At 49.2% G+C, this 27799-nt stretch overlaps 1 protein-coding gene across 3 annotated transcripts; it reads right to left on the bottom strand.

Moving 5' to 3' along the window:
• Positions 1-27762, bottom strand: LOC105464936 (ATP binding cassette subfamily G member 8). Of its 3 annotated transcripts, none has more exons than XM_011713081.3 (13): positions 27562-27762; positions 21980-22081; positions 20297-20453; positions 14177-14415; positions 13512-13644; positions 13130-13399; positions 6604-6766; positions 6436-6519; positions 4771-4970; positions 4281-4357; positions 3364-3631; positions 1385-1512; positions 1-1300 (listed from the first exon to the last, which is right to left on the bottom strand). In XM_011713081.3, exons 1-13 carry the CDS (start codon positions 27622-27624, stop codon positions 1163-1165), a joined length of 2022 nt encoding a protein of 673 aa, XP_011711383.2. In that variant the 5' UTR covers positions 27625-27762; the 3' UTR covers positions 1-1162. The 3 variants fall into 3 exon arrangements, with proteins under 3 accessions (XP_011711383.2, XP_011711384.2, XP_011711385.2); XM_011713082.3 differs by having other exon boundaries at positions 6436-6516; XM_011713083.3 differs by lacking the exon at positions 21980-22081.
• Positions 27763-27799: the final 37 nt, after the last annotated feature.

The raw sequence follows: 27799 nt of genomic DNA, 5'->3' as shown, positions 1-27799 counted from the left end.
TAATTTATAAAGAAAAGAGGTTTAATTGACTCACAGTTCAGCATGGCTGGGGCGGTCTCAGGAAACTTAACAGTCACGGTGGGAGGCACCTCCTCACAGGGTAGCAGGAGAGAGAATGAGAGCTGAGCGAAGAGGGAAGCCCCTTATAAAACCATCAGATCTCGGCCGAACTCACTCTCAGGAGAACAGCATTGGAGAAATCACCCCTGTGATTCAATTATCTCCATCTGGTCCCGCCCTTGACACGTGGGGATTATTACAATTCAAGGTGAGATTTGGGTGAGGACGCAGAGCCAAACCATATCAGTCAGTGAAATGTAACTCTAACAAGCCTGGCTGAGTTAACACAGCCTCTGCAGACCCCATTTATCTTCTGGAGCCTTCCTGAACTCCTAAGCCTGACAGCAGCTCAGGCCTTGCCTTCTGCCCTCTAACTCCAAAGGCTTCCAAGGCTTTTCTGACCCCCACGTGACTCCACCACAAAGTATCCATGTGCCCTTAGGAAAATGAATTTTTGCTTCAGTTTTCACACCTATAAAATGGGATACCACTTACCTCAAAGGATTGTCCACCTAAAGTGTTTTTGCACAGGACCTGCCACAGAGTAGATGCTCAATAAATTTTTAATTGTTCACGTTGGCTTTTGGAGCCCATGACCCCACACAAAAAGAAGGGATGGCATCTTGCTGGTATATCTTAGGTCACTTTCTGTATTGATGGTGGCTCACCACGGAGTGTGGGGCCCCTGGAAGATTAAGCCATATCTGCTAGCTACTGTTACTGTTCCCTCCAGGTTCCAACAATTCCTGCACAGTCTAGCTACTCAATTCATTCCTAGTTTGCTCCCATCCTATATCAAGTTGCCTATATAAATGCATATCAAAAGGAAATAAATTAGCAACGTTGTAGGTGCCACCGAGTGCAGGTTTTCTCACTCCCAGTCATCGCAGTCTCCTGCCAGTGAGCAGAAATCCCTTTCGACTGTCTTTATTCTACTGCCATCCTGTGGCTGGTCTGTGCCACTGCAGCACCGTGGGCCGGATGTAGCTGAGCATCTGTAGGGTCATTGTCTTCACGGTCCCCAGGAAGGGGGTCTTGAGGAGGGAGTGCAGTTGAAGGGTCTGCTCAGGTCCCTCACCAGCGGGCAGGCGCCTGGCATGAATCACCAGTCTTGACTTGGCTTCTGTTTGATGAACCTTAAGGACACGTAGTACAGGACCATGAAGCCACCGCTGAGGCCAATGACGATGAGGTAGATGGCGTAGAGAGGGTACGAGTTCAGCTCCATGGCACTGAGGATCTGGAGACAGACATGCAGTGGGCTTACTAGAATGATGGGCAGCCGGACGTCCAATAATTTAGAACCCGAGGCCTCCCCGCTTACTTTATCTCCTGAGACCGCGGTGGTGAAGTTCCCGAGAGGCATTTTATAATTTCTTCCGCTGAACTGAATCTTCATCAGCCCTTCAAAACACCACCGCAGGAAGGACACTTTGGAAATCCACGCGGGCACTGGAAACAGAGAGCCTCGTTACTCACAGGTCTCCCTCATATTCTCACGGTTTCCCCATATTCGCATGGTCTCCCCCATACTCACACAGTCTCCCCATATTCCCATGGTCTCCCCACATTTGCATGATCTCCCCATATTTCCACGGTCTCCCACATATTCAGTCTCCCCATATTCCCATGGTCTCCCCATATTTGCATGATCTCCCCATATTCCCATGATCTCCTTTATATTGACACAGTCTCCCCCATATTTACGGTTTCCTCATATTCCCACGGTCTCCCCATATTCCCACGGTCTCCTTTATATTGACATGGTCTCCCCCATATTCAGAGTCTCCTCATATTCCCACGGTCTCCCCATATTCCCATAGTCTCCCCCATATTCACAGTTTCCTCATATTCTCACAGTCTCCCCATATTCCCATGGTCTCCTCATATTCCCATGGTCTCCCCATATTCCCATCGTCTCCCCATATTCCCAGTCTTCCCCATATTCACACTATTTCCTCATATTCCCATGGTCTCCCTATATTCTCACGGTCTCCCCATATTCCCACTATCTATATTGACATGGTCTCCTGCATAGTCACATGATCTCCCCATATTCCCACAGTCTCCCCATATTCCCATGGTCTCCCCATATTCACGTGATCTCCCCATATTCCCACAGCCTCCCACATATTCCCACAGTCTCCCCATATTCCCATGGTCTCCCTATATTCTTGCAGTCTCCCCATATTCTCACCGTCTCCCCATATTCCCACAGTCTCCTCATATTCTCACGGTCTCCCTGTATTCCCATGGTCTCCTTTATATTGACACAGTCTCCTGCATATTCACACAGTCTTCCCATGTTCCCATGGTCTCCCCACATTCCCACAGTCTCTCCCACCTGCACAAGGGCACATTCCACTCTCTGAGACAGGGCCGTGGTGGCTCTGGCCCAAGTTCTCTGATGAGCAAGGAGGGGAGAGAGGCCAAGGGGCAAAAGGGCAGAGGGGCTGCTGGGGACACAGACTGGGGCTGAGGGAGCTGAGAGGCCACGGGGTCACCCACACGTTTGATCCATAGCAATTCTCGAGAGGGATTTGATGAGGCACCCCTGCATGTGCTCAGCTTCATGGACCGTGCGGGCTGAGGAGACTCAGCGGCCCCACACCAGAGACGATGGAGCCTGTGCCCTGATCCTATGGAGGTGGCATGGTATGGGGAGGGGAAGGAGGCAGTGAATCCTGCCTGGATGCGTCAGGAGAGCCCTGGCAGAAGCGAGGCCCCGTGGAAGGCAGGGCATGACATTCCCGGAGACAGCAGCTGGGCAGGCTCAGAGGTGAAAGGGTGGGGTGTGCTGGGGGCTCCAGAAAGCTGGGGAGACTACAGGATTGAGCAGCCCTGGGAGGATTTGAACAAAGAGAGGCATGGGTTTGCACCTTGGAAAGCTCACTCTACATGGCTGAGTTGAGAGGGATGTGGAGGGGCCCAGGTCACAGAGACCAGGCTATGGCAGTGGCCCAGGCTTAAACGATGGCAGCCAGGGATGGGGACACAGCCAAGCAGACATTTCAGAGAAACCCAAGGCAGAATCAACCTGGCTCACAGGTAGATGTGGAGAGGGAGGGAAAGAGTCAAGGGTGACTTCTGGGTATTGACTATGGAATAGAAGGAGGTGCATCTGGAATCTCTAATGAAATCATTCCTTTGGCCTCCAGGACAGCGGGCAAAGGCCTCTGCTTCCAGAAGGGCCAGCCTTAAGTTGGACCCAAGTAACGAGTGTCCATCTCCGGATGAAAGCAGGCTTCACCCAGCTGCATGAGGCCTAACAAAGCTGGCCCAGGCCCGGGGTGCAGGCCTCACCTGTCCACAGGCTGCTCAAGTTTATCATGTAGCCCGCGGTGAGGTAGAAGGAGTTGTAGAGGGCGTTGCTGAGGAAGGAGGCCATGTGGAAGGTGGGGAGCAGGGCCGCGGTGGCCAGGGCCATAATCCTGCAACAGAAGACCACCAGCCACACCAGCAGGAAGTGCAGCAGGAAGGGCTGGAGGCCCGGCCTCAGGTTGGCCAGCCAGTAGGTGGGCATCCCGTAGATGATGATGTAGGCACAGTGCTCCGGAAGCTCGCCGAGGATCTGCAAAGAACAGCCCTTGCAAGGATGTGAAGCCAGCACCTTCACTGCCATTATAATAAATGTTTAAAAGTATCTGTGCCCTCCAGTGGCAACCTTCCCTCCTGGTGATGATGAGGCTGTGGCAGGAGGGTGTGCTGGGACCCGGCACGCTCAGTGCTGGCTTCCCCCTTGCAGATGCCAAGCGTTCCCTCTAGGGCAGTTCAGCCTGTTTCCCCTGGGGCAGCACTGGGCACCTGCTGTCCTAAGACCTGGTTTCAAGTCCCTACTCCCCCTGACCAGACAAGTAGCTGTGTGGCCTTGGAGAGCCGAGCAGCCTCTCCGAACCTCTGCTTCCTGGAAACGCCTGCCTGGCCGCTCGGGGCCACAGTGAGGCTCCGAAGAGGTAAAATACAAAGAGGATTTCTTTTTTTTAGACTCCTTCTGACCAGAAAACTATCATTCCTGGTCCACAATCCTGGTGTTTTGGTAAATGTTTAAAAGTTCAAGTCTCCGAAACTCCCCTAGAAAATGTGACATCTGGTGGCATCTGCGACTTCACATGACCCATAGCCCCATGGTTCAGAAAAGGCTTCCTGGTGGCAGTGTTTTCTCCACACTTACGCCCACCCTGGTGGGCGGGGGGCACTTGCTCTCAACCCTGCCCAGTCACCTTGGCAAAGAAATATGGACTAGTGGTGTACAGCCCGTCTTCCAGTTCATAGTAAAGCATTGCCCTCTCCGAGTAACCTAAAAAATAAGGGAAAGGAAAAGAGAATGAAAAAGTAGAATAAATCTACAGTGTTTCTGTTTTGGAGATTCTCTTAATACAATTCAAAGCAGTTATCATATTGCCCAAGTCTCTTAGGTTTTTTTTAAAAAACAGGCACAGTAAAGCCATCCTAATTTAGATGTCTGATGAGGCTCTTCAGGTTTTGCAAGTCTGTAGCTCGTGTTCTGCTGTCAAATATAAATCCTGCTAGGATAGGAACAGCTAAGACTCGGTAATTTGCTTTCATTTGCATACTAACATTAACATGCAAACTTTAAAAACATTATTGTCTTGTATATCATAATCACGATGAAATCAAACCCAGAGCTCAGAGGAACACAGCTCAGAGGTGGCTGAGGTCCTGCGTGGCCACGCCAGTGGCCACACTCACATTTGGAGATGACATCCAGAATGACATTGAAAGGGATGAGAGCGCCGATCATGAACAAGAGGGCGGCTGTATCCATGAAGGAGAGCTGGATGTTCCCGTGGCCAAAATAGAGGAAACCGATGGTCAGTGACATCAGACAGGCCTCTGCCCCGTGGATGAGGAGGGTGGGCAGGTCTCGGAAGTCGTTGGAAATCTGACGACTTAAAAACCAAAAGGAAGAGATGCTCAGGCAACAACATACACCAGCCCTGTGACCTTGGGAATGTCACAGTCTCCGTACGCCTCGTTTTTCTCGTATGCAAAATGGGGATGGTAATACCTGCCTCCTAGAGCTGCTCTGAGGATTAAATCAGAAAACTGATGGCAGCATCTGTCCCACTGTAGGTACTCAATAAATGGTTGTTACTTTTATCATAATGTATCAGCTTGGCAATGTTAAAGAAATGATCCCCAGGAAAAAATCAATTAGGTCTGTGAAGATGTACAGATAGCCTGGGCATGGTGGCTCACGCTTGTAATCCCAGCATTTTGGGAGGCTGAGGCAGGTGGATCACTTGAGGCCAGGAGATCAAGACCAGCCTGGCCAATGTGAAGAAACTCCATCTCTAAAACACACAAAAAATTAGTCGAGCATGGTGGCGCACACCTGTAATCCTACCTACTTGGGAGGCTGAGGCAGGAGAATCACTTGAACCTGGGAGGTGGAGGCTGCAGTGAGCCGAGATCACCCTAGTGCACTCTAGCCTGGGTGACAGAGATAGACTCTGTGTTTAAAAAAAAAAAAAGGTGTGTGCTCAATGATGTCTGCTGCCTCATTGCTTGTAGTAGTAAAAGCTGGAAGATAATCTGGCCATCAAGATGGACTTAACGGGTGGGTGATTATGGCTAGACTGACGGGAATGCCGAGGAAGACCCAATCAGACAAGAGATAGAGGCGCTGCCCTCACTGAAAAGAAACCAGCTACAAACCAGCATGCAGAGTATGATCCCACTACGTTTAAAAACACGTGTGTGCATGGAAACATCAGGAAAGACACACGCCACACAGTGCCGTCTGGTTTTCTTTGAGGGCTGGTGTGACTGGGACTTCCCTTTTTACTAGAGATTCTCTCCTATTGTCTACATTTTTCTCAATGACCCTATGCTATTTATACGATCTTCCAGCTGGTGAGGTTATCTTAATTTTGTTTAAAGAATAAAAGCAATAGGGGTGTTCTGTGTCCCTTGAAGATTAGTGCTGGTCCCAACAATGCTGTTTTCTTTTTTTTGAGATGGGGTCTTGCTCTGCTGCCCAGGCTGGAGTGAAGGTGCAATCACGGCTCAGTGCAGCCTCCACCTCCAGGAATCAAGCAATCCTCCCACCTCAGCCTACCAGGTAGGCCCACGCCACCATAACTGGCTAATTTTTGTACTTTTTTGTAGAGACGGGCTTTCACCATGTTGCCAGGCTGGTCTCGAACTCCTGAACTTAAGTGATCCACCCGCCACAGCCTCCCAGAGTGCTGGGATTACAGGCATAAGCCACCACGCCCCGCTGGATGCTGTTTTTTCAAATAACTCTATCTCTCATTTTCTCCTTTAAATTCACTTAAATAGAAAAGGCTTAATGTGATATACAAAGACTTGGTGGGGGCGGGGGTCAGTAATAAAAAGACAGATAATTACCGGATCAGCGTGGTAAACTGCTGCACCGCCCCAGGCATCTTCGTAGGACTCGAGAGGCAGTTGGTGTCTAGTGGGGTCAGGCTGCTGGGAGGCAGAAGATGTGGCCAGGTCATGGGGGCAGCCACCTTCTGCAGGGAGCTCTCCTCTCAGAGCCGCCCGCCAGATTACCTTTCCACACAGGTGTCCTCATCAAGATCCTTCGTCTCTGCTTTCCACAGGAAGTCATCTAAGTCACGCACTTTTTCTAGAAACAGGGCTGCAAGTGACTGAGCCTTCTCCCTGGTGGCCACTTCCTGCTCTCTGCTGCGCCTGTCAATGCCGGTCAGGTCCACTGCAAGCAGGGGATGTGGAGTCATGGGTGGCCTGTTCCCTGGCACCTGCTCCCAGGTGAGGAGCTTGGCGCACGCCCAGCTCACAATGCTGATCACCCCTCGTGGGGCTCTGGGACATGCTCTCCACCTTCAGCCACGAAGCAAGGGGCAGAGCAGAGGGAGGCAGAGGGACCCCAAGGGCTGGGCCTTCACCCTGCCAGGCCTGACCACATCTGCAGAAGCCTCAGGGGAAGGGCAGTGGATCAAAAAATGGGCAACAGTAGAGGCCCCACCCAAGTCTTACTACCCAGGCTCATTTTGAGGATATCTTAGGACAGAGCAAGAGCCTTCAGAGCCAAGGGCCACATCACAGTCAGGCTCTGGCTCCAACTCTAGCTGTCCAGGAAGCTTTTGATGAGGACTCAGTGCCCCTCCATGGGGAGAAGTTGGGCTGGTCAAGGGGAGGCTGAGTAGTTGGGTTCACAGTTAGTGAGAGTTCTATCCAGAGAGTGAGAGTTCTATCCAGATGGTGAGACTTCTATCCAGGTAGATAGTGACAGTTCTATACAGATAGATCGTGAGAGTTCTATACAGAGAGTGAGAATTCTATCCAGATGGTGAGAGTTCTATCCAGATAGATAGTGAGAGTTCTATCCAGATGGGGAAAATTCTATCCAGATAGTGAGAGTTCTATCCAGATGGTGAGAGTTCTATCCAGAGAGTGAGAGTTCTATCCAGATGGTGAGAGTTCTATCCAGAGAGTGAGAGTTCTATCCAGATGGTGAGAGTTCTATCCAGAGAGTGAGAGTTCTATCCAGATGGTGAGAGTTCTATCCAGATGGTGAGAGTTCTATCCAGATGGTGAGAGTTCTATCCAGATGGTGAGAGTTCTATCCAGAGAGTGAGAGTTCTATCAAGATGGTGAGAGTTCTATCCAGATGGTGAGAGTTCTATCCAGAGAGTGAGAGTTCTATCCAGATGGTGAGAGTTCTATCCAGAGAGTGAGAGTTCTATCCAGATGGTGAGAGTTCTATCCAGAGAGTGAGAGTTCTATCCAGATGGTGAGAGTTCTATCCAGATGGTGAGAGTTCTATCCAGATGGTGAGAGTTCTATCCAGAGAGTGAGAGTTCTATCCAGAGAGTGAGAGTTCTATCAAGATGGTGAGAGTTCTATCCAGATGGTGAGAGTTCTATCCAGAGAGTGAGAGTTCTATCCAGAGAATGAGAGTTCTATCCAGATGGTGAGAGTTCTATCCAGAGAGTGAGAGTTCTATCCAGATGGTGAGAGTTCTATCCAGAGAGTGAGAGTTCTATCCAGATGGTGAGAGTTCTATCCAGAGAGTGAGAGTTCTATCCAGATGGTGAGAGTTCTATCCAGAGAGTGAGAGTTCTATCCAGATGGTGAGAGTTCTATCCAAATGGTGAGAGTTCTATCCAGAGAGTGAGAGTTCTATCCAGAGAGTGAGAGTTCTATCCAGATGGTGAGAGTTCTATCCAGAGAGTGAGAGTTCTATCCAGATGGTGAGAGTTCTATCCAGAGAGTGAGAGTTCCATCCAGAGAGTGAGAGTTCTATCCAGATGGTGAGACTTCTATCCAGGTAGATAGTGACAGTTCTATACAGATAGATCGTGAGAGTTCTATACAGAGAGTGAGAATTCTATCCAGATGGTGAGAGTTCTATCCAGATAGATAGTGAGAATTCTATCCAGATAGATAGTGAGAGTTCTATCCAGATGGGGAAAATTCTATCCAGATAGTGAGAGTTCTATCCAGATGGTGAGAGTTCTATCCAGAGAGTGAGAGTTCTATCCAGATGGTGAGAGTTCTATCCAGAGAGTGAGAGTTCTATCCAGATGGTGAGAGTTCTATCCAGATGGTGAGAGTTCTATCCAGAGAGTGAGAGTTCTATCAAGATGGTGAGAGTTCTATCCAGATGGTGAGAGTTCTATCCAGAGAGTGAGAGTTCTATCCAGAGAATGAGAGTTCTATCCAGATGGTGAGAGTTCTATCCAGAGAGTGAGAGTTCTATCCAGATGGTGAGAGTTCTATCCAGAGAGTGAGAGTTCTATCCAGATGGTGAGAGTTCTATCCAGAGAGTGAGAGTTCTATCCAGATGGTGAGAGTTCTATCCAGAGAGTGAGAGTTCTATCCAGATGGTGAGAGTTCTATCCAAATGGTGAGAGTTCTATCCAGAGAGTGAGAGTTCTATCCAGAGAGTGAGAGTTCTATCCAGATGGTGAGAGTTCTATCCAGAGAGTGAGAGTTCTATCCAGATGGTGAGAGTTCTATCCAGAGAGTGAGAGTTCCATCCAGAGAGTGAGAGTTCTATCCAGATGGTGAGACTTCTATCCAGGTAGATAGTGACAGTTCTATACAGATAGATCGTGAGAGTTCTATACAGAGAGTGAGAATTCTATCCAGATGGTGAGAGTTCTATCCAGATAGATAGTGAGAATTCTATCCAGATAGATAGTGAGAGTTCTATCCAGATGGGGAAAATTCTATCCAGATGGTGAGAGTTCTATCCAGAGAGTGAGAGTTCTATCCAGAGAGTGAGAGTTCTATCCAGATGGTGAGAGTTCTATCCAGGTAGGTAGTGAGAGTTCTATACAGATAGATTGTGAGAGTTCTATACAGAGAGTGAGAATTCTATCCAGATAGATAGTGAGAGTTCTATCCAGAGAGTGAGAGTTCTATCCAGAGAGTGAGAGTTCTATCCAGAGAGTGAGAGTTCTATCCAGATGGTGAGAGTTCTATCCAGGTAGGTAGTGAGAGTTCTATACAGATAGATTGTGAGAGTTCTATACAGAGAGTGAGAATTCTATCCAGATAGATAGTGAGAGTTCTATCCAGATGGTGAGAGTTCTATCCAGAGAGTGAGAGTTCTATCCAGAGAGTGAGAGTTCTATCCAGATGGTGAGAGTTCTATCCAGGTAGGTAGTGAGAGTTCTATACAGATAGATTGTGAGAGTTCTATACAGAGAGTGAGAATTCTATCCAGATAGATAGTGAGAGTTCTATCCAGATGGTGAGAGTTCTATCCAGAGAGTGAGAGTTCTATCCATAGAGTGAGAGTTCTATCCAGATGGTGAGAGTTCTATCCAGGTAGGTAGTGAGAGTTCTATACAGATAGATTGTGAGAGTTCTATACAGAGAGTGAGAATTCTATCCAGATAGATAGTGAGAGTTCTATCCAGATGGTGAGAGTTCTATCCAGAGAGTGAGAGTTCTATCCAGAGAGTGAGAGTTCTATCCAGATGGTGAGAGTTCTATCCAGGTAGGTAGTGAGAGTTCTATACAGATAGATTGTGAGAGTTCTATACAGAGAGTGAGAATTCTATCCAGATAGATAGTGAGAGTTCTATCCAGATGGGGAAAATTCTATCCAGATAGTGAGAGTTCTATCCAGATGGTGAGAGTTCTATCCAGATAGATAGTGAGAGTTCTATCCAGATGGTGAGAGTTCTATCCAGATAGATAGTGAGAGTTCTATCCAGATGGGGAAAGTTCTATCCAGATGGGGGAAATTCTATCCAGATAGTGAGAGTTCTATCCAGATGGTGAGAGTTCTATCCAGATAGATAGTGAGAGTTCTATCCAGATGGGGAAAATTCTATCCAGATAGTGAGAGTTCTATCCAGATGGTGAGAGTTCTATCCAGAGAGTGAGAATTATATCCAGAGAGTGAGAGTTCTATCCAGATGGTGAGAGTTCTATCCAGATAGTGAGAGTTCTCTCCAGATGGTGAGAGTTCTATCCAGATGGTGAGAGTTCTCTCCAGATGGTGAGAGTTCTATCCAGATGGTGAGAGTTCTATCCAGAGAGTGAGAATTATATCCAGAGAGTGAGAGTTCAAGCCAGATGGTGAGAGTTCTATCCAGAGAGTGAGCATTATATCCAGAGAGTGAGAGTTCAAGCCAGATGGTGAGAGTTCTATCCAGAGAGTGAGAATTATATCCAGAGAGTGAGAGTTCAAGCCAGATGGTGAGAGTTCTATTTAGATAGATACTGAGAGTTCTATACAGATAGATAATGAGAGTTCTCTCCAGACAGAGAGTGAGAGTTCTATCCAGATGGTGAAAGTTCTATCCAGTTAGTAAGAGTTCTATCCAGAGAGAGTTCTATCCAGATAATGAGAGTTCTATCCATATGGTGAGAGTTCTATCCAGATAGTGAGAGTTCTCGCTCTCACTGAAAATTAACAACTTGGCCTCCCAGGCAGCCTGCCCAAAGCAGGAGGATGTCTGGCTGGAGGGTTCCAGGGACTGGCCAACTTCAGGTAGATTTCTCACTGCCCCCTTTGTTGGCTGCTCTGCCCCAGGAGGGAGACAGCACACTCGGCTGGAGACCCAATCTGATCAGCCCTGCCTCCTAAATCCAAGGGATGCTAACCTGTGGGGAGCACCAGGCAGCCCCACACCACAGCCATCCTCTTGCAGTGCCTCTGCCTTCTATCTCCAAGGCCCTGGCAATGCCACAAAAGGCAAACTGAGCCCAGCCACAGCCAGGATCTCCCTATACCCAGCTCAGTCTAGACCCATGCATGCCTGCCCACCCTCCCTCCATTCCTTTCCCAGAGCCTTGGCTTGGCTAGAGGTGACCTACTCCTCTCTCTCCCCCTTCCCTCCTCCCATATCCTCTTTTTTTTTTTTTTTTTTTTTTTTTTGAGATGGAGTCTCACTCTATCGCCCAGGCTGGGGTGCAGTGGCGCGATCTCAGCTCACTGCAACCTCCACCTCTCAGGTTCAAGCAATTCTCATGCATCAGCCTCCCAAGTAGCTGGTACTATAGGCATGAGCCACTGTACCCAGTTAATTTTTATATTTTTAGTAGAGACAGGGTTTCGCCATGTTGACCAGGCTGGTCTCAAACTCCTGACCTCAGGTGATCTGCCTGCCTCAGCCTCTCAAAGTGCTGGGATTACAGGCGTAAGCCACCGCGCCTGGCCCTTCCTCCCCTTTTCATAACACATCTCAAGACAAGATAATGTGCAGCACTGTGGCTCAAAACATCAGATTTTTGGGCACCCCAGGCCCCGTGTAGCTCTTAAATCCCAGGTTGGTGAGGGGTTCCTGCCCCAGGGCTTGTAGGCCAGAGCCCCCTCCAATAACAATATAAAATGTAAAAAAGAGTTTTCAGGTCTGCTGTGGACACTTGACTTCTGGTAACCCCTCTCCAGGGTTACTTAAAATTATTCCCTGGTGGCCAGGTTGGCAGGTGCCCTTTGGCCCCTATTCTGGGGATAGCTGGCCTGAGAATGACACATCGTCAGGAAGCCAGGCTGCCACCTGAGCATAGGGAGGGAGGTGACCTTTCTGTGAGTTTGTGCAGAACGTGAGTACATAGGGTGAGGGGCGGCCTGTCCTCCTGGGGTAAGGATGGTGGAGAACTTGGAACACTAGGAGGAGGGTGTGGGCAGCTGGATGAGGAGTCAGGGCCAGGGCTGGGCACCAGTCCCAGTTCTGTGCCTTACAGCTGTGCTGGAGCAGGTGTTTAGCTCTGCAGGCGCCAGGCTTCTCATCTGTAAAGATGGAGATGGCCTTGGCCTGGCAGGGGTTTGAGAGTCAAACAGGAGACCCTCTGGGCCTGGCATGTTTGGGCCCCCTGTTTGCCTTCAAGATGATCACTGTTGTCCTGTTTACTGGTGGGGTCTTTGCTACAGCTTGCCAGCCTGGGTGGAAGCTGGGGGCTCAGGTGACCTACAGGACAAGCCATGACAGCTGCCTCCCCGGGACCTGGTACAACAATGCCGCCTGTCCAGCAGCCAAGCCCTTCCTCAGCACTCAGGATTTCAGGCCAGGTACCTGGGAAGGCAACTGTCCCCTGCAGAATGAAGGCAGTGGCTCACGCTCCCTGAGTGTAATATGCTGAGGGTTCAGGAGCCAAGCAAAGGGCAAGTCTGGGGCTGCCAGAGCAATTTTCATATCTAGAGATTCTCTAGCCAAGGCCACCACCCTGGGCCCCTCTCTGCCACCCTGCACCTTCAGGCTCCCTGCCACTGTTTGAACACCAGGACATGTTTTAAGATCTGGTGACTTCTTGACCTTAAAGTTTGTTTCCCTACCGAGTCTGAATAAAGACTCTGATCTTTATTGATCCCCACCCTCTTGGATTCCATGCCCCCCCCATCTTTGGAGCTTTCAAGTTTCTAATCTATCATGCACAGAAGGGTGGCTATTTGTCAGAAGCTTCTATTTCCAGGCCCTCATATCCAGCATTTGATAGCTGGTAAACCACCCCCTGTTCTTCTCCATCCTTGCTCCTCCTCTCCTGAAGCCTCTGGGAGTTTCTCCCCTGAATCTTTTCAGCAAGCTTGGGCAGGGTTTAAGCATCCGGGAGGCCCCATGTGCCAGGGCCCTGGCTGCTGGCCTTGGGGACTCACCATAGAAGTCAGCAGGGTTGCTGTAGCGAGGACAGGGGTAGCCAATGGCTGTGAAATACTGGACCATGTGCTGGGCCGCCCCTAAGTAGATGGGGGTACCAGACGTCATCAGAAGGACCAGATCAAACAGCCTGAAGATGTCGGAGCGAGGCTGGTGGAGGGAGATGAGCACCAGCCGGTTGCCTTTGGCCAGTCTGGACAATGTCTTCACCAGGTTGTGTGCCGTGAAGCTGTCGAGCCCAGAGGTGGGTTCGTCGAGAATGAGGATGCCTTCCCAACACAGCGAGGAGCCTGGTGAGTCGGTGGGGCTCTGGCCAGACCAAGCCAAGCCTGAGGGGACCACACAGGTCCCTCTGCCCCCATCTGCCCCCTAGGCCCTCACCTGGGTTCCACAGGAGCTGCACCCCAATGCTGACTCTCCTGCGCTCACCCCCCGACACCCCTCGCACATACGTGTTGCCCACGCGGGTGTCAGCGCACTGCCGAAGCCGCAGCTCCGCGATCACATCCTCCACCTGTGGGCCAGAAGGAGCTTTGAGACCACCCCAGGTGCCTCCTTCAGGGCTGGACACATTGTGACCCCAAGGATAAAGGCAACTGCTCCTCTGGCTGGGTTTGAAAGTGAAGGGAGACAGCTCCCGCACTTGAGTTCCAAGCTGCAACATTGGTTCCCCCTATTCTTTCCACAGGTCCCGAGCAGCCTCGACATACCGGGCATGGTGCTCTGTGCTAGGAACATGGATGGCTGTGTACTGGGGACCATGGCTGTCTACCCACATGGAGGCCCAGAAAACACACAAACAAATACACTCATCCTACATCTTAAAAAGTGCAATGAAGGGAACCAATGGACTGAGCTAGCTTCTGGCAAGCTGTGGGGTTTGAAAGGAGGGTGCAGGGCAGGCTGCAGCCCAGGGCGGGTGGACCACAAGCTGAGTTGTTCAAACTCAACCTGTGGCTGGGTCCTGAGGCAGGGCAGCAGGGGAAGAGGGGGTCATGGACACTGTGGCTTCTTGGACCCTGGGGGTCACCACTGGGGCCAGTTACCCTTTTGTCACGCTGGGCCTGGGAGAAGGTTCTGGGCAGCCGCATCTGGGCAATGAAGGCCAGGGTCTCTCGCACAGTCAGGTTGGGGAGCAGCTGGTCGTGCTGGCGCACGTGGGCCACGCACTTCCTCACTAGCTGAGGCGAGCTGGGCTGCCCGTTGATCCAGATCTGGCCTGACTTGATCTTGCCACCGTGACCTCGGCTGGTGATCACGTCCAGCAACGAGGCTCTCCCACAACCTGCAAAGCCACCAGAGACATCCCTGAGAGCAGAGCTTCTGTGGGGGCCAGCCTGGCAGCCACTGCTCCCCACACACTCTCCAGGACCCTGGACTACTCTGTCCGTGCAGATGTGACCAGCCCCTAGAGAGGCAGCATAGTCCCTGGACCTAGCTGGGGTGGGCCCAGGACATGGAGCTCCAAGCCTTCTGTCTGCAGCCAATGTGAGCACCCCGTGGGGCTGTGAGGCCTGATGGTGCTGGGGGTTCAGGCCAGGCCAGCCAGTGGTGGCCTGACAGGAGAAGGCTAGAGTCCTAGATGCCACAGGGCCAGGTGGTGCCTGGAGCATTTGTCCCCTCCTGCCACCAACCAAGGCCCTTTCTCCCCAAGCAAGGCTAGTGTTAACGTAACTATTTTTGGCTGGCAAACATGCCAGCAATCTCTCATTATTCAATGTCGGTTGGCTCAGAAGCTGGTTTTGTGAGGACTAATTTGGAGCATTTATAGAGTGTCTTTTAAAAATGCAAAACCAAATCTATTTTGAGAAATAATGGAGGAAAATATAGAGAAATAATAGAAGTAGAAACGATTTTAAAACTACAGCACAGTGTACACATATGTTCTGACTGTATCCATACCCATCTCTCTCTTCTTTCCATCAGTGGTACTTTTTCTTTTTTTTTTTTTTTTTTGAGACAGAGTCCCACTGTGTTGCCCAGGCTGAAGTGCAATGGCGTGATCTCAGTTCATTGCAATCTCTGCCTCCCAAGTTCAAGCAATTCTCCCTGCCTCAGCCTCCTGAGTAGCTGGGATTACAGGCGTCTGCCACCATGCCTGGCTAATTTTTGTATTTTTAGTAGAGGTGGGGTTTCACCATGTTGGTCAGGCTGGTCTTGAACTCCTGACCTCAAGTGATCCACCAGCCTTGGCCTCTCAAAGTGCATCAGTGGTATTTTTAATTCTCTTTTTTTATAAAAAGATTCACCTAACTGAGGGTGGAGGATGGGAGGAGGGAGAAGAGCAGGAAAAATCTCTTGGATACTAAGCTTAGTACCTGGGTGATTAAGTAATCTGTACAACAAAACCCCATTATACTAGTTTACCTATATAACAAACCTACTTGTGTACCCCCAAACCTAAAATAACGGTTAAAAAAAGATTCATTGCACTCGAGTTAACACCACCCTCTTCCGAATGATGTACTAATTATTATTGATTTGAGAAAGTCAGCATCAGATTGGATCTAGTTTCCAAAGGCTTTCGATGAGGCTCTTTCTGTGACAGCTGTTTAAGATGTGAGTGCAGATTGGGCTCAGGCTCAGAACATCTTCCTACCGTGGAGCTAGGAATGAGCTCTTTCCACTCACCCAGATGGAGTGTTTTCTGCTTGTTTGCGTGTTTGTTTTGGAGACGGGGGCTCACTCTGTGGCCCAGACTGGAGTGCGGTGGCATGATCTCAGCTCACCGCAGCCTCTGCCATGCCAGTTCAAGACATTCCCCTGCCTTAGCCTCCCGAGTAACTGGGAATACAGGCTCCTGCCACCACACCCGGCTAATTTTTGTGTTTTTAGCAGAGACAGGGTTTCACCATGTTGGCCAGGCTGGTCTCGAACGTTGGCCTCAGGTGATCTGCCTGCCTTGGCCTCCCAAAGTTCTGGGATTACAGACTTGAGCCACCGTGCCCGGCCCCAGACGGAGTTTTGATTTCCTTACTGGAGAGCAAGTTTTCCAAGTTGTGTTCAAACAGACTTGTCACATGTTGAGCTAATACATATGTGACAAGTCCTTCCTGCCACACACTATGTGCTTCTTGCAGGAAGCCCCAGAGCACCCAGTGCAAACCTCAAAAACCAAGAAGCTTCCCCACATGATCTCTCTGGTTACTGTGCAGAGGATCTCAGGATAGAAGGGGCCTGTGCGCTACCTCTGGGTGTACCTCATTTAAGATCCCTGAGAACATAAGTGGAGCAAAATAGCCAGGAGAGAAACCTGGGAGAGAAGCTTCAGAGCCAGGCTCCAGGGGCACCGAGGACTTCACCAACATTCACAGGGACCACGGATTCCCACTCAGAAAGCAGGAAGTCCACGTTTTCTGAGCAAAACTTTGTGAGAGCAGTGGGGAGCCTTTCCAATGGAGGATGCCTGTGGTATCTGGGGAGACTCTTTATATGGTATGGCTCACCCAAATCTCATCCAAATTGTAATCCCCGCTTGTCGAGGGAGGGACCTGGTGGGAGGTGATTGGATCATGAAGGCAGATTTCCCCCATGCTGTTCTCATGATAGTGAGTGAATTCTTATGAGATCTGATGTTTTAAAAGTGGCCGTTCCTCCCCTCACTCTCCTCTCCTGCCACCATGTAAAATGTGCCTTGCTTCCCCTTTGCCTTCCACCGTGATTGTAAGTTTCCTGAGGCCTCCCCAGTCATGAGGAACTGTGAGTCAATTAGACCTGTTTTCTTTATAAGTTACCCAGTCTCAGGTAGTTCTTTAGAGCAGAGTGAAAACGGACTAACACACCCTGCATGAACTAAGACAAAACACCCACTGGCATTCAAGACCCTTATTGAATGGCTGGAATCTCCGAATCAGTAAACTCATCAATTGGAAACCACTTTTGGCATTGCTGAATTGATAAAAGAAACTAAAATGCCTAGGGCTGTTTTCTTTTCTTTTCTTTTTTTCTTTTTTGAGATAGTATTTTGCTCTTGCTGCCCAGGCTGGAATGCAATGGCACAATCTCAGCTCACTGCAACCTCCACCTCCCAGGTTTAAGCAATTCTCCCACCTCAGCCTCCCGAGTAGCTGGGATTACAGGCATGTGCCACTACACCCAGCTAATTTTTTTTTTTTCCAGTAGAGACAGGGTTTTACCATATTGGCCAGGCTGGTCTCAAACTCCTGACCTCAGGTGATCCACCTGCCTCAGCCTCCCAAAGTGCTGGGATTACAGGCATGAGCCACCATGCCCAGCCAGGCTGTTTTCTTTATATTTAAAAAATTATGGCCAGCGTTCTTTTGTGTGTGTGTTGGGCAGGTGGAGGAGGGGATGGCAGTAAAAGTCACAGGAAGTGTAGTTGATGAACCTTCCTAATAAATCATTTTAATAATTTCAGTTGCTCAGTTAAACTAAATTTGGCCTGAGACTGCCTGCATACTTTGAGTTCCCACAGAGCAAACTGCAAGCAAACTTAATATGTAAACAAACTGCAACTTATCTTAGCAGTATATTCCCTTAAGACAGAGATTGGCTGAGACAAGTTGCTGAGTCTCAGCCAATCATGGCAGCCAAGCATCAGCCAATCACAATCACCGCCTCAACCTACCAACTGATGAGATCCTGTCCATACCCAACACCTGATCACATCACCCTCCAATAAATAAGGTGAACACCCAACTGTAGCCAATCAGCTATTTCTGTAGAGCACTTGCTTTTTCTGTCTACAAATATCACCTGACCAAATTGCTTGAGGGAGCTCTCTGAACTGGTCCTGTTTTTGAGTGCTGCCAGATCATTAATCACTATTTGCTCAAATAACTCTACTGTTTATTTGTCTAAAGTTTTTGTTGTTGTTGTTTTGTTTTCTGTTTTACACAGGCAAGTAAACCTGAAGTCAAACAACACTGAATCTGTAGTTAAACAACCAGGAGCTGCTGGATGCAGTGGCTCACGCCTGTAATCCCAGCACTTTGGGAGGCCAAGGCAAGCGGATCACCTGAGGCCAGGAGTTGGAGATCAGCCTGGCCACCATGGCGAAACCACATCTCTACAGAAAATACAAAAGCAATTAGCCAGGCATAGTGGCACCCACCTGTAATCCCAGCTACTCAGGAGGCTGAGACATGAGAATCATTTGAACCCAGGAGGCAGGGGTTGCAGTGAGCTGAGATCACATACTGCACTCCAGCCTAGGTGATAAAGCGAGACTCTCAGAAAAACAAAACAAAACAAAACCAATTAAAAAACAAAAACGAAAAACCAGAAGACTATTCAATGTAATTTATTCATTCCTTTCTAAGACATGAGATCTTGCTGTATTGCCCAGGCTGGAATGCAGTGACACAATCATAGCTCACTTCAGTTTTGAACTCCTGGCTCAAGCACTCCTCCTGAGTAGCTGGGATTACAGGGGCATGGCACGCTGCCCAGCTAATTTTTTAAATTTAAAAAAAATTATTTTATTGAGGGAGTCTCCTCCCTATGTTGCTCAGGCTAGTCTTGAACTCCTGGCCTCAAGCAGTCCTCCTGCCTCAACCTCCAAATATTCAATACAATTATTGCTCTGCTTTTCTGAACTTTCCTCAACCACAAATTAGGGATACTGACAGCTAGAGGGTTGTATGTGCGAAGTATTAACCATGATATGACCCTAAGTAAAGACCCATGTGTCCCCTAGATGCTGGATTCAGGAAGAGAAAGTAGATACAACAAGAAACACTACTAGATGTTATAAATAAAAATACAATAGTAGGCCCATGAGGGATCCTCTTTTTTCTTTTTCTTTTCCTTTTTTTTTTGAGACGGAGTCTCACTCTGTTGCCCAGGCTGGAGTGCAGTGGCACAATCTCAGCTCACTGTAAGCTCTGCCTCCCGGGTTCACGCCATTCTCCTGCCTCCGCCTCCTGAGTGGCTGGGACTACAGGCGCCTGCCACCATGCCTGGCCAATTTTTTGTATTCTTTAGTAGAGATGGAGTTTTACCATGTTAGCCAGGATGGTCTCGATCTCCTGACCTCGTGATCCACCTGCCTCGGCCTCCCAAAGTGCTGGGATTACAGGCGTGAGCCACCGCGCCACATTTTTCTTATTTAGGTCAGGATTGCAGGGACAGGGACAGAGTGAGAGGAACTTCATGACTGTGATGCTGTTTCAGTTACAAAGTGCATTTATACATAAGATTTCATTTGATCTTTGGTTATACAGTAAACAGAACTTATCTACCAAATGGGTGTAAAAGTTTGGAGCAGATGTTTAAAAAAATTGAGTAATCTCTACCTCTGGAAATGATTAATTAAAAGATATAAAATTCTCTCTCTAACATTATGTAAGGGTGTCCCAGGGAGAAATGCGTTTATCCGAGAATCATGAAACCAAAGTTCTAGTTCTAGCTCTGCATTAAATATGTGTCCTTACGAGAATCCCTCAATTTCTCTGGATTTGAGGCTCCTCATCTGTCAAATGGAGGGATGTGTGTGTGTGTGTGTGTGTGTGTGTGTGTGTGTGTGTGTGCGTGATCCCGCACAAGAGAATACTCTAGACACACTGAGGAGTAGGGAGTTTGAACACCTTCCTCTAAAAATGCTTCCAAAATGGTAGGGGAAAGAAAGGTGGAACATAATGAGAATGAACTCTGTTCCCCAAGCCCCCTTTCAGCTCAGACATTCTCTCATTTTAAAACTGGCTGTGGAAATGACAATTTGAGGCACTCCAAGAACATGGCTCTTTGCAGACGAGTGAAGGTTGTGCTAAGTAAGACGCTGGAGAGGCTGAGAGGTGAGAGTGTGGCAGGGGCTTCTGGCCATAATCAGAATGTGATTGCGGAAGAACAACCTGAACCCATGCCCCTCCTGGCTGGAGGAGTCTGAAAAGAACATCACATGCTGAAGCTGTTTGCTGATCTTTCAGTCCAGGTGTCAGCCAAAGTCAGATGCTCTGGCCACAGCCCCGGGTGGACAAGAGGCACACTCATGACTCTTAACAACAGCACCTACCCACAAAAGCCAGCAAATGGAGGAGCCAGGATTTGAGCCGAGGTCTGTCTGACCCAGAACCTGTGCTCTCAACCATTCTGCTGTATTATTCTACTAGTCAGCAAAGAGCTCCACAAGAAGCATCCATTTGTCCAAAGGACCATTCTGCATCCCAGGAGAGAAACCATTGCCCAGCGATTTGCCTTTCCGGTACCTGAGCTCCCTATGATGGCCAGCATCTGCCCACTTCTGACTTTGAAGCTTAGGTTTTGGATGCCCAGCTCACAAGAATTCCGGCGGCTGGCAGATGTCCAGGGCATCTTGAACTGAGCCAGGTGCTCAAACCAAGGGACCTGAGAAGCCAGGTCCACCTGTGGGGAGACATCAGAAGGTTCCTTAGAGAGCTGAATGGTTCAGAGGGCTTCAGCAACTTCTGTTTAGCATCGTCGTTCCCCAGGTGGCCCCTCTCTACAGAGGATGTGTCCTCGCCTACACACCATAGGCCCCAACCCAGGTTTTACCAAACACGGAAGCGGGATCCATGCTGAGAACCTGTAGCTGCTGTTTCCAGGTCTGAAGATAAGAGGAATGAAAAGCATGTACAGGCCGGGCGTGGTGGCTCACGCCTGTAATCTCAGCGCTTTAGGAGGCTGAGGCAGGTGGATCACCTGAGGTCAGGAGTTCCAGACCAGCCTAGCCAACATGGTAAAACCCTGTCTCTACTAAAAATACAAAAATTAGCCAGGTGTGGTGGTGGGTGCCTGTAATCCCAGCTACTCGGGAGGTTGAGGCAGGAGAATCACTTGAATGTGGGAGGCAGAGATTGCAGTGAGCCAAGGTTGCGCCACTGCATCCCAGCCTGGGGCAACAGAGTGAGACTCTCAAAAAAAAAAAAAAAGAAAAAAGGAAGGCATGTGCAATAGTGGTACAGAAATAAAAATAAAACATGAAGCAAAATGTCTTTACTAATAATTTATCAAATGTTTACTATGTGCAAGACATTGTGTTAATCACTTAACATCCATCACCTTATTCAATCCTCATTGCAAACCTATAACACAGACACGATCAGAATCCTTGTTTTACAGATGAGGCTCAGAGCAGTTAAGTAACTTGCTCAAGGTCACACAGCTGGTAAGTGGCAGAGCAGAGAAAGGCTCATTGGCTTGTCCCAACTCACACCCACAGGAAGCCAGACTCAGGCCTCTGAAGTTCACCATCCCAGGCCCCACCATGTTCCATCTGGGTCCTTGGGAAGGTGAGGGAATATGGATCCTTGAATCTGACCAGGGGGTTCCTGGGTGCCTCTGAAAGGTCAGTGGTTGTCTTTGCACTCTGGATGTTTTATAAGCTCCAGGGATAGTACATTTTACAAAAAAAGAATATATATATATATATATACACACACACACACACACACATATATATATATATAAACTGATGAAATCTGAATAAAGTCTGTAGTTAATAGCATTGTACATTTTAATTTCTTAGTGTTCATAATTATACTATGGGTATGCAAGATGTTAACATTCGGGGAAGCTGGACAATGGGTATATGGAAACACTGTATTATTTTTGCAATTTTTTTCCAAAATCTAAAGTTATTTCAAAATATAGTTTAAAAAGAGTCCCAGAGACATTTTTCTATAGATTCACACATTTTGCTTTATGTTTATACAACAATTTCATTCTCTTTTCAAGCCTCTCAACCTCCAGCTCTGATATATGCCATTGATGACACCTATTGCACCTGACACGTGAGGCATGAATGTGGACTGGACTCTGTCCTTGGGGGTGGAGGGCCTGTAAGGTGGGCCCACCCTTTTATTCCACCTGGGGAATTTCCTGGCTGTCCCTGCCTGCTCCTCTCCCCTTGAACCCAGGCGTGCCTCTACCTGGTAGTTGAGGTCTCTGACCTCCAGAGTGTTGGGCTGACCACTGTAGGTGAAGTACAGGCTGTTGTCAGTTTCAGAGGAGAACAATCTATCCTGGAGGCCCTGTGGGAGACAGGACAGGTGAGGGGCTCCTTTGGAAGCCGCTGAGAACATAGGAGAAGACAAGGAGGAAACCGACAGGTGAGAGCAACTTCTTAGAGCCGACGTAGTTGAAATCTCAAATTGGCAAGAGATGGGATTGCACAGGTGGAGCCTTGGCGCTTTGGGAAAATAGGAGCACTGACAAGGGCCCATCTCCTCTTCCCTTCAGAGAGAGCTTCAGGGCTTCTCCTGGGGCACCTGCCCCAGAGAACCTCAACCTCAGGCTGGTGGAGCCTGAAGCCAAGCGGCTTACGGTAAAGAGACCCAGACTCTGGACTGGAGAGAGTTCTATAAACAAACCTCTGTGCTCCGAGAAGATCTGACTGGAGCGGGCAGACCCTTTGCCTTTAACTTTCCCTGCAGCTGGCTTCATATCTCCTAATGCCAAACAGACATGACACATGCAGCATATGAGAGGGAAGTAGCTGTCGAGAGTTAATGCCCAATACTCATGAAGACACCACCCTGAGAAAAGTCCTAACCAACTTCTTAGTCCTCACTAACATCTGGCATACGTCTCCTCACATCTGATTTTGATGAGGAGTTCGTGCAACGAAGCAACTGAAAATGCTGCTGGGAGCTTTGAGAGGTAGTGCCTCTCATCGTCATCATCATGTTGTTGTTATTGTTGAAGTGGTGGTATATTTGAATGTACATTAAAAAATCAGCATTTCATGGTGTCAGCTGATACCTTTGAAAGGTACTAACCATCTGCAGACCTGAATTCCTCCTATTCTGACAATTCTATCATTTAAATCATTGAGGCCCAAACAAAGAAGCAACTAGGAAGTCCCCCACCATTTCTTTTTCTTTGGATTGGGTCTTGCTGTATCACCCAGGATGCAGTGCAGTGACACGATCAGAGCTCACTGCATCCTCGACCTCTCAGGCTCAAGCAATCCTCCCACCTCAGCCTCCTAAGCAGCTGGGACTACCGGCGTGCGCCACCACACCCAGCTAATTTTTGTATTTTTCGTAGAGACAGGGTTTCGCCATGTTGGTCGCAAACTCCTGGGCTCAAGTGATCCACCCACCTCAGCCTCCCAAAGTGCTGTGATTACAGGCGTGAACCACCTCGCCTGACGCCCATTTTTTACTGCATTCAATTTTTCTTACATTTCTGTCAGGCAGGAACAAGTACATTTTCATTAACAAGTTCCCACAGACTTTCCTCCTCAAGCCACCATTCTCACACTATACATTCCTTCAATCAACCACGCATCCAGCAAACACTTATGGAGAGTCCAGAACACCCTTCGGGCTTGGAATTTGGGATGTGACAATGAAAAGGCCGTTGAAAAGCTTAGATTTTGGCAGGTGAGACAGGTGATTAGGATGGAGCGAGACAGATCGGGCAGAGAGGGAGGCTGGTAGGTTGATTTTCACTGTGTACGCAACGCACACACATGCTGTAGGTGAAAATAACAAGAGTATGCTTTACGTGAAAATAACAAATGCCATACGGCAGGGTTCTTGTCAAAGTACCCCTGCAACGATGGGGGCCAGAAGTCCTTGGAAAGAACATTCCAGGTGAGTGGAGGCGGAGGGAAAGAAATTCGGTGACAGTATGCTGCAGGCGTGCTGTGGGGAACCCCCAGAGTTCTGGGAGAGCGTGAAAAGCAGCAGACCAAAGTGACTTCCATTGCTTAATGTTTGAATTATCACCATAAAGACCCAAAATTATACAGAAAAAAATGGGAAAGAGAAACACCTAATTCAGGAGAGGGGTTATCTCTGGGGAGCAGGAAGAGATGAAAACAGAAAGGGGACACAGTAGGAGTGCAGGATCAGGCTTCAAAGCTTTTGGTAATTGGTGGCGTGTACATGAGGGTTCTTTAAGTTGATTTGTGTATAATATTTCACAATATGTTGTCAAATTGAGAGAGCAAGCCAGTGAGTAGAACTCCAGAGTTCCGTTCCCACCTCAACCCCAGCTGCCAAAGCCCCAAAGCAGGAGGGAGGTTGGGGGAGAGGAGGTAAGAAGGTCTGTGACCCAAGCTCCTGGGGAGATTGAAAACAGCTCAGACTGATGCTGGACTCCTGGCAGATCAGCGCTTTGGCCTTGCCCCTCACTCGCCCTCTGCACCGTCACTGTACACATTGCTTCATTGTCCCATTTTTGTTTGTTGTTGAATCATCAAAAAATCTTAGCCATTGCCAGCTGTGTGCGGTGGCTCATGCCTGTAATCCCAGCGCTTTGGGAGGCTGAGGCGGGCAGATCACCTGAGGCCAGGAGTTCAAGACCAGCCTGGCCAACACAGTGAAACCCTGTGTCTGCTAAAAATAAAAAAAAAAATTAGCCAGGCATGGTGAAGCACCCCTATAGTCCCAGCTACCCTACTCGAGAGGCTGAGGCAGGAGAATCGCTTGAACTGGGCAGGTGGAGGTGCAGGGAGCTGAGATCATGCCTCTGCGCTCCAGCCTGGGCCACAGCGTGAGACTTTGTCAAAAAAAAAAAACAAAACAAAAACAAAAATCTTATCCATTGCTAAGAGACTCATGTGGGTTAACATGCATCTTGCTGTTGTTTTTAAAACAAATATCTGCAGGAGGGATATTAGACAATGTAAATGAGCTGAGAAATTACTTCTGCTGGCCCAAATACCCCCAGGTCGGATTTAGGCATGGAGGAGGGGCTGAGGAAGGAAGGTCAGACATTTGGAGTCTGGAGCGATGTGTGGAGGTGACCTGCAGCCCAACTGGGTTCCGCTGTGCGGTACTTTGAGAAGGGGAGGGAGCTGACAGAAAGACGAGGCAGAGCAGACACTGGATAAGAGGAAGGGGAAAGGTGCCTGGTTCCTTGTTCCAAGGCTCGCCCCAAGCCCCTTCACTGTGGGCTGGGAAGGCAGGTATGGGCCAGCCCGGACTCCAACCACCACTGAGGGATTGTGCCTTCCAGGAGGCATAGGCAGCTCGTCTTTCGGAGGAAGAAAATTAGTGCCTGGGTTGGGGACGACCTCTGTTCCATTTTAAAATATTTTCCTTGGCTCCCAGGAAGGATTTGTTAGACTCTTCCTGAGGTTTTGACAAACTCTCTGTATTTTTCAAATACTTAAATATCTATTCGGCTGACATCTTAATCAGTACACCTGTCAGAACATCACTTGAATTTCCGACAGGCGACACCCAAAAAAGCAAAAGCAGGTTTATTTGTAGGTAACCAGCTCTGCTCCTGCTGGGCTACATTGTAATTTCTCCCCGTATTAACTTCTGATCGAATTCCTGAGTCAGATGCCTAGGCAAGAAGGAAACTCACAGCGTACATGTTTCTAGTTCTGAGATGAGGAGCCTGTGCCTCGCGGGGAGTGATGTACTGACGCTCGCGGCTGGAGGGTTGGCGAGGGGACACGCAGGACTTGTTTTTGGCTGAAGGAATTTTATCGAAACATTCAGCCTAGGTCACACACAGCTCTGCCTGCTGCAGGGTCTCTCTTGTCCTTCTCTGTTGCTTCTCCTGCCCATGGCATGAAGAGTGCGTGGGTTAAGGGCACTTACCACTCTAGGTGCTTAAGCTGCCAGAATTCTCTGTGCAAATGGCCCCAAGTCCATCCCCAGGGTCTGTGCACTTCCTTCCTCCCCGGCCCAACCTCCTGAGGAACTTTAGGCCAGAGAGGTATATATGTCTGTGGAGGGCAGGGCTGCAATGCAGGTAGGCAGGAGGGTGACCACCCAGGGTGTTGAGGGCCCCATGGAGTGGGATGGAGCTGAGGGGGGGCAGAAAGGGGGACAGGTTGTGGCTTGGGCTAGAAGTGGTTCCCCCGTACCAGTGCATTCTACCCAAGATGCCTTAGAATTTCTCAGTTTACACCTGACCTTTCAGGTTGTGAGGAAGATATGTCGAGACAAGAGGATAGAAACTAGAGAACACACGCTGATGTTCCCACAAAAGCCGTCTGTCACCCTGTCTCACCCATCACTTCACTACTGAGACCAACCCGACAGCCACATGGGCGGAGGAGACACCAGTGGAGTCCCCAGCACGGGTGGGCACGTTTCTATGATGGAGTCTCATTGGGAAAAAGCAAAACTGGCCAGGAGCGCTGACTCATACCTGTAATCCCAGCACTTTGGGAGGCTGAGGAGTGTGGGTATCTTTGACTGTTCTTATAGCTTGACTGATGACTTTTATATATCTAGACATAGGAAATGTGACCCTCATTCTCTTGTTCCAAGCCCCACACGTGTTAGGGGCAGACCCTCGCTCAGCACCTGGAGTGACAGGATTGGACAGAACGGAAGCAGAAATGGCAGGGCTGGAGTGCATTTCTGGTGCGGTCCTAGCATTTCTTTGCCTCTCAAGCTGTGGTGGTTGAATCGTCAGCCCTCCCAGGCAGAAAGTGTTCCCAAAGCCCTGCTAGCTTTCTATTCTATTCAGGCTTTAACCATTCCCCAAAGTGGTGGGCCCCACAGGGTATTCAGAGAGCAGAGCTGGTCAGGTGTGGTGGTTGCAGAACCGACTAGAAATGGTGGGCTCCTTGGGTCTGGCCGAGTCAAGTCCTGGAAACTCAAGGCCAGTCCAGATGGTTTTCCCCATTGGGTGCGGAGTCCTCAGTCATGCTTATCTTTCTCTCCTCCCTCCTACCCACGACAGGCAAAGATGGAAAGGTGGGATGGGGTGAAGCGGTGGGAGTGGGGATCTGCTTCTTGCCTGTCTTCCAGTTTAGCCTCCTGCTTCAAATCCTGCCACACTCCAATTTCAGTCAAAGGCTATTTCTTGAGTAAACACTTCTCAGGTAAAATGAAGAAGGAAACGTACCTCCACCTCCTGCCACCTGGCTGCTTCTACTCCTTCCAGCTTTCTCCCAGACTTTACGATTGCCTGCTAGAGCCACACATGCTGATGTTCCCACAAAAGCTGTCTGTCACCCTGTCTCACCCATCACTTACTACTGAGACCAACCTGACAGCCACATGGGCAGAGGAGACACCAGTGGAGTCCCCGGCATGTGTGGGCACATTTCTATGATGGAGTCTCATTGGGAAAAAGCAAAACTGGCCAGGTAAGCGGCTCATGCCTGTAATCCCAGCACTTTGGGAGGCTGCGGAGGGTGGGTAACCTGAGATCAGGAGTTTGAGCCTTACCAACATGGTGAAACCCTGTCTCTACTAAAAAATACAAAATTTGCCAGGTGTGGTGGCAGGTGCCTGTAATCCCAGCTACTTGGCAGGCTGAGGCAGGAGAATCACTTGAACCCAGGAGGCAGAGCTTGCAGTGAGCCGAGATAGCGCCACTGCTCTCCAGCCTGGGCAACAGAGCAAGACTCTGTCTCAAAAAAAAAAGAAAAAAGAAAAAGTGAAATTGTCCCACATCACACATAAGAACATGATTTCCCTAAAGGAGTGTTTCTTAGGGCAGAAAGTGACCTCAGAGGCAAGAGAGAAAGGTTGGATTTCTCCTGCCCGCCCGCCGGGCCTGGGCTGACTCCCCATCGCTCACTCACCGAGGCATCCTGGGCAGCGGTCCCTTTCGGCAGCCCTCTCTCCTCTGCCACCTTCCCAGCCATGGGGCCCACAGGTCTGTGCCCCTGCGCTGCAGCTCTCTTAGACCCAGCTGCTGCCTGCCAGGGCCAGTGTCTTCACTCTGTTTCCTGGAGCCTCCTGCCCTGGGCCCGTCTCTCCCAGCATTCCTCTCTGGCAAGCCCACCTACAAACATGTGTGTGTTCTGCCCACTGTCAAGA

Source organism: Macaca nemestrina, chromosome 13, assembly GCF_043159975.1.
Source record: "Macaca nemestrina isolate mMacNem1 chromosome 13, mMacNem.hap1, whole genome shotgun sequence".
NCBI classification, from domain to species: domain Eukaryota; kingdom Metazoa; phylum Chordata; class Mammalia; order Primates; family Cercopithecidae; genus Macaca; species Macaca nemestrina.
This window is presented reverse-complemented; position numbering and strand designations above follow the sequence as displayed.

Excerpts from the sequence above, each read along its gene's own strand:
- LOC105464936 (XM_011713081.3), bottom strand. The coding sequence starts at position 27,624 with ATGGCTGGGAAGGTGGCAGAGGAGAGAGGGCTGCCGAAAGGGACCGCT. Across the intron at positions 14,416-20,296 it reads GGCCATCATAGGGAGCTCAG|GTTGTGGGAGAGCCTCGTTG; the intron begins GTACCGGAAAGG and ends GTGGCTTTGCAG. Across the intron at positions 4,358-4,770 it reads TCTGGATGTCATCTCCAAAT|GTTACTCGGAGAGGGCAATG; the intron begins GTGAGTGTGGCC and ends CTTATTTTTTAG.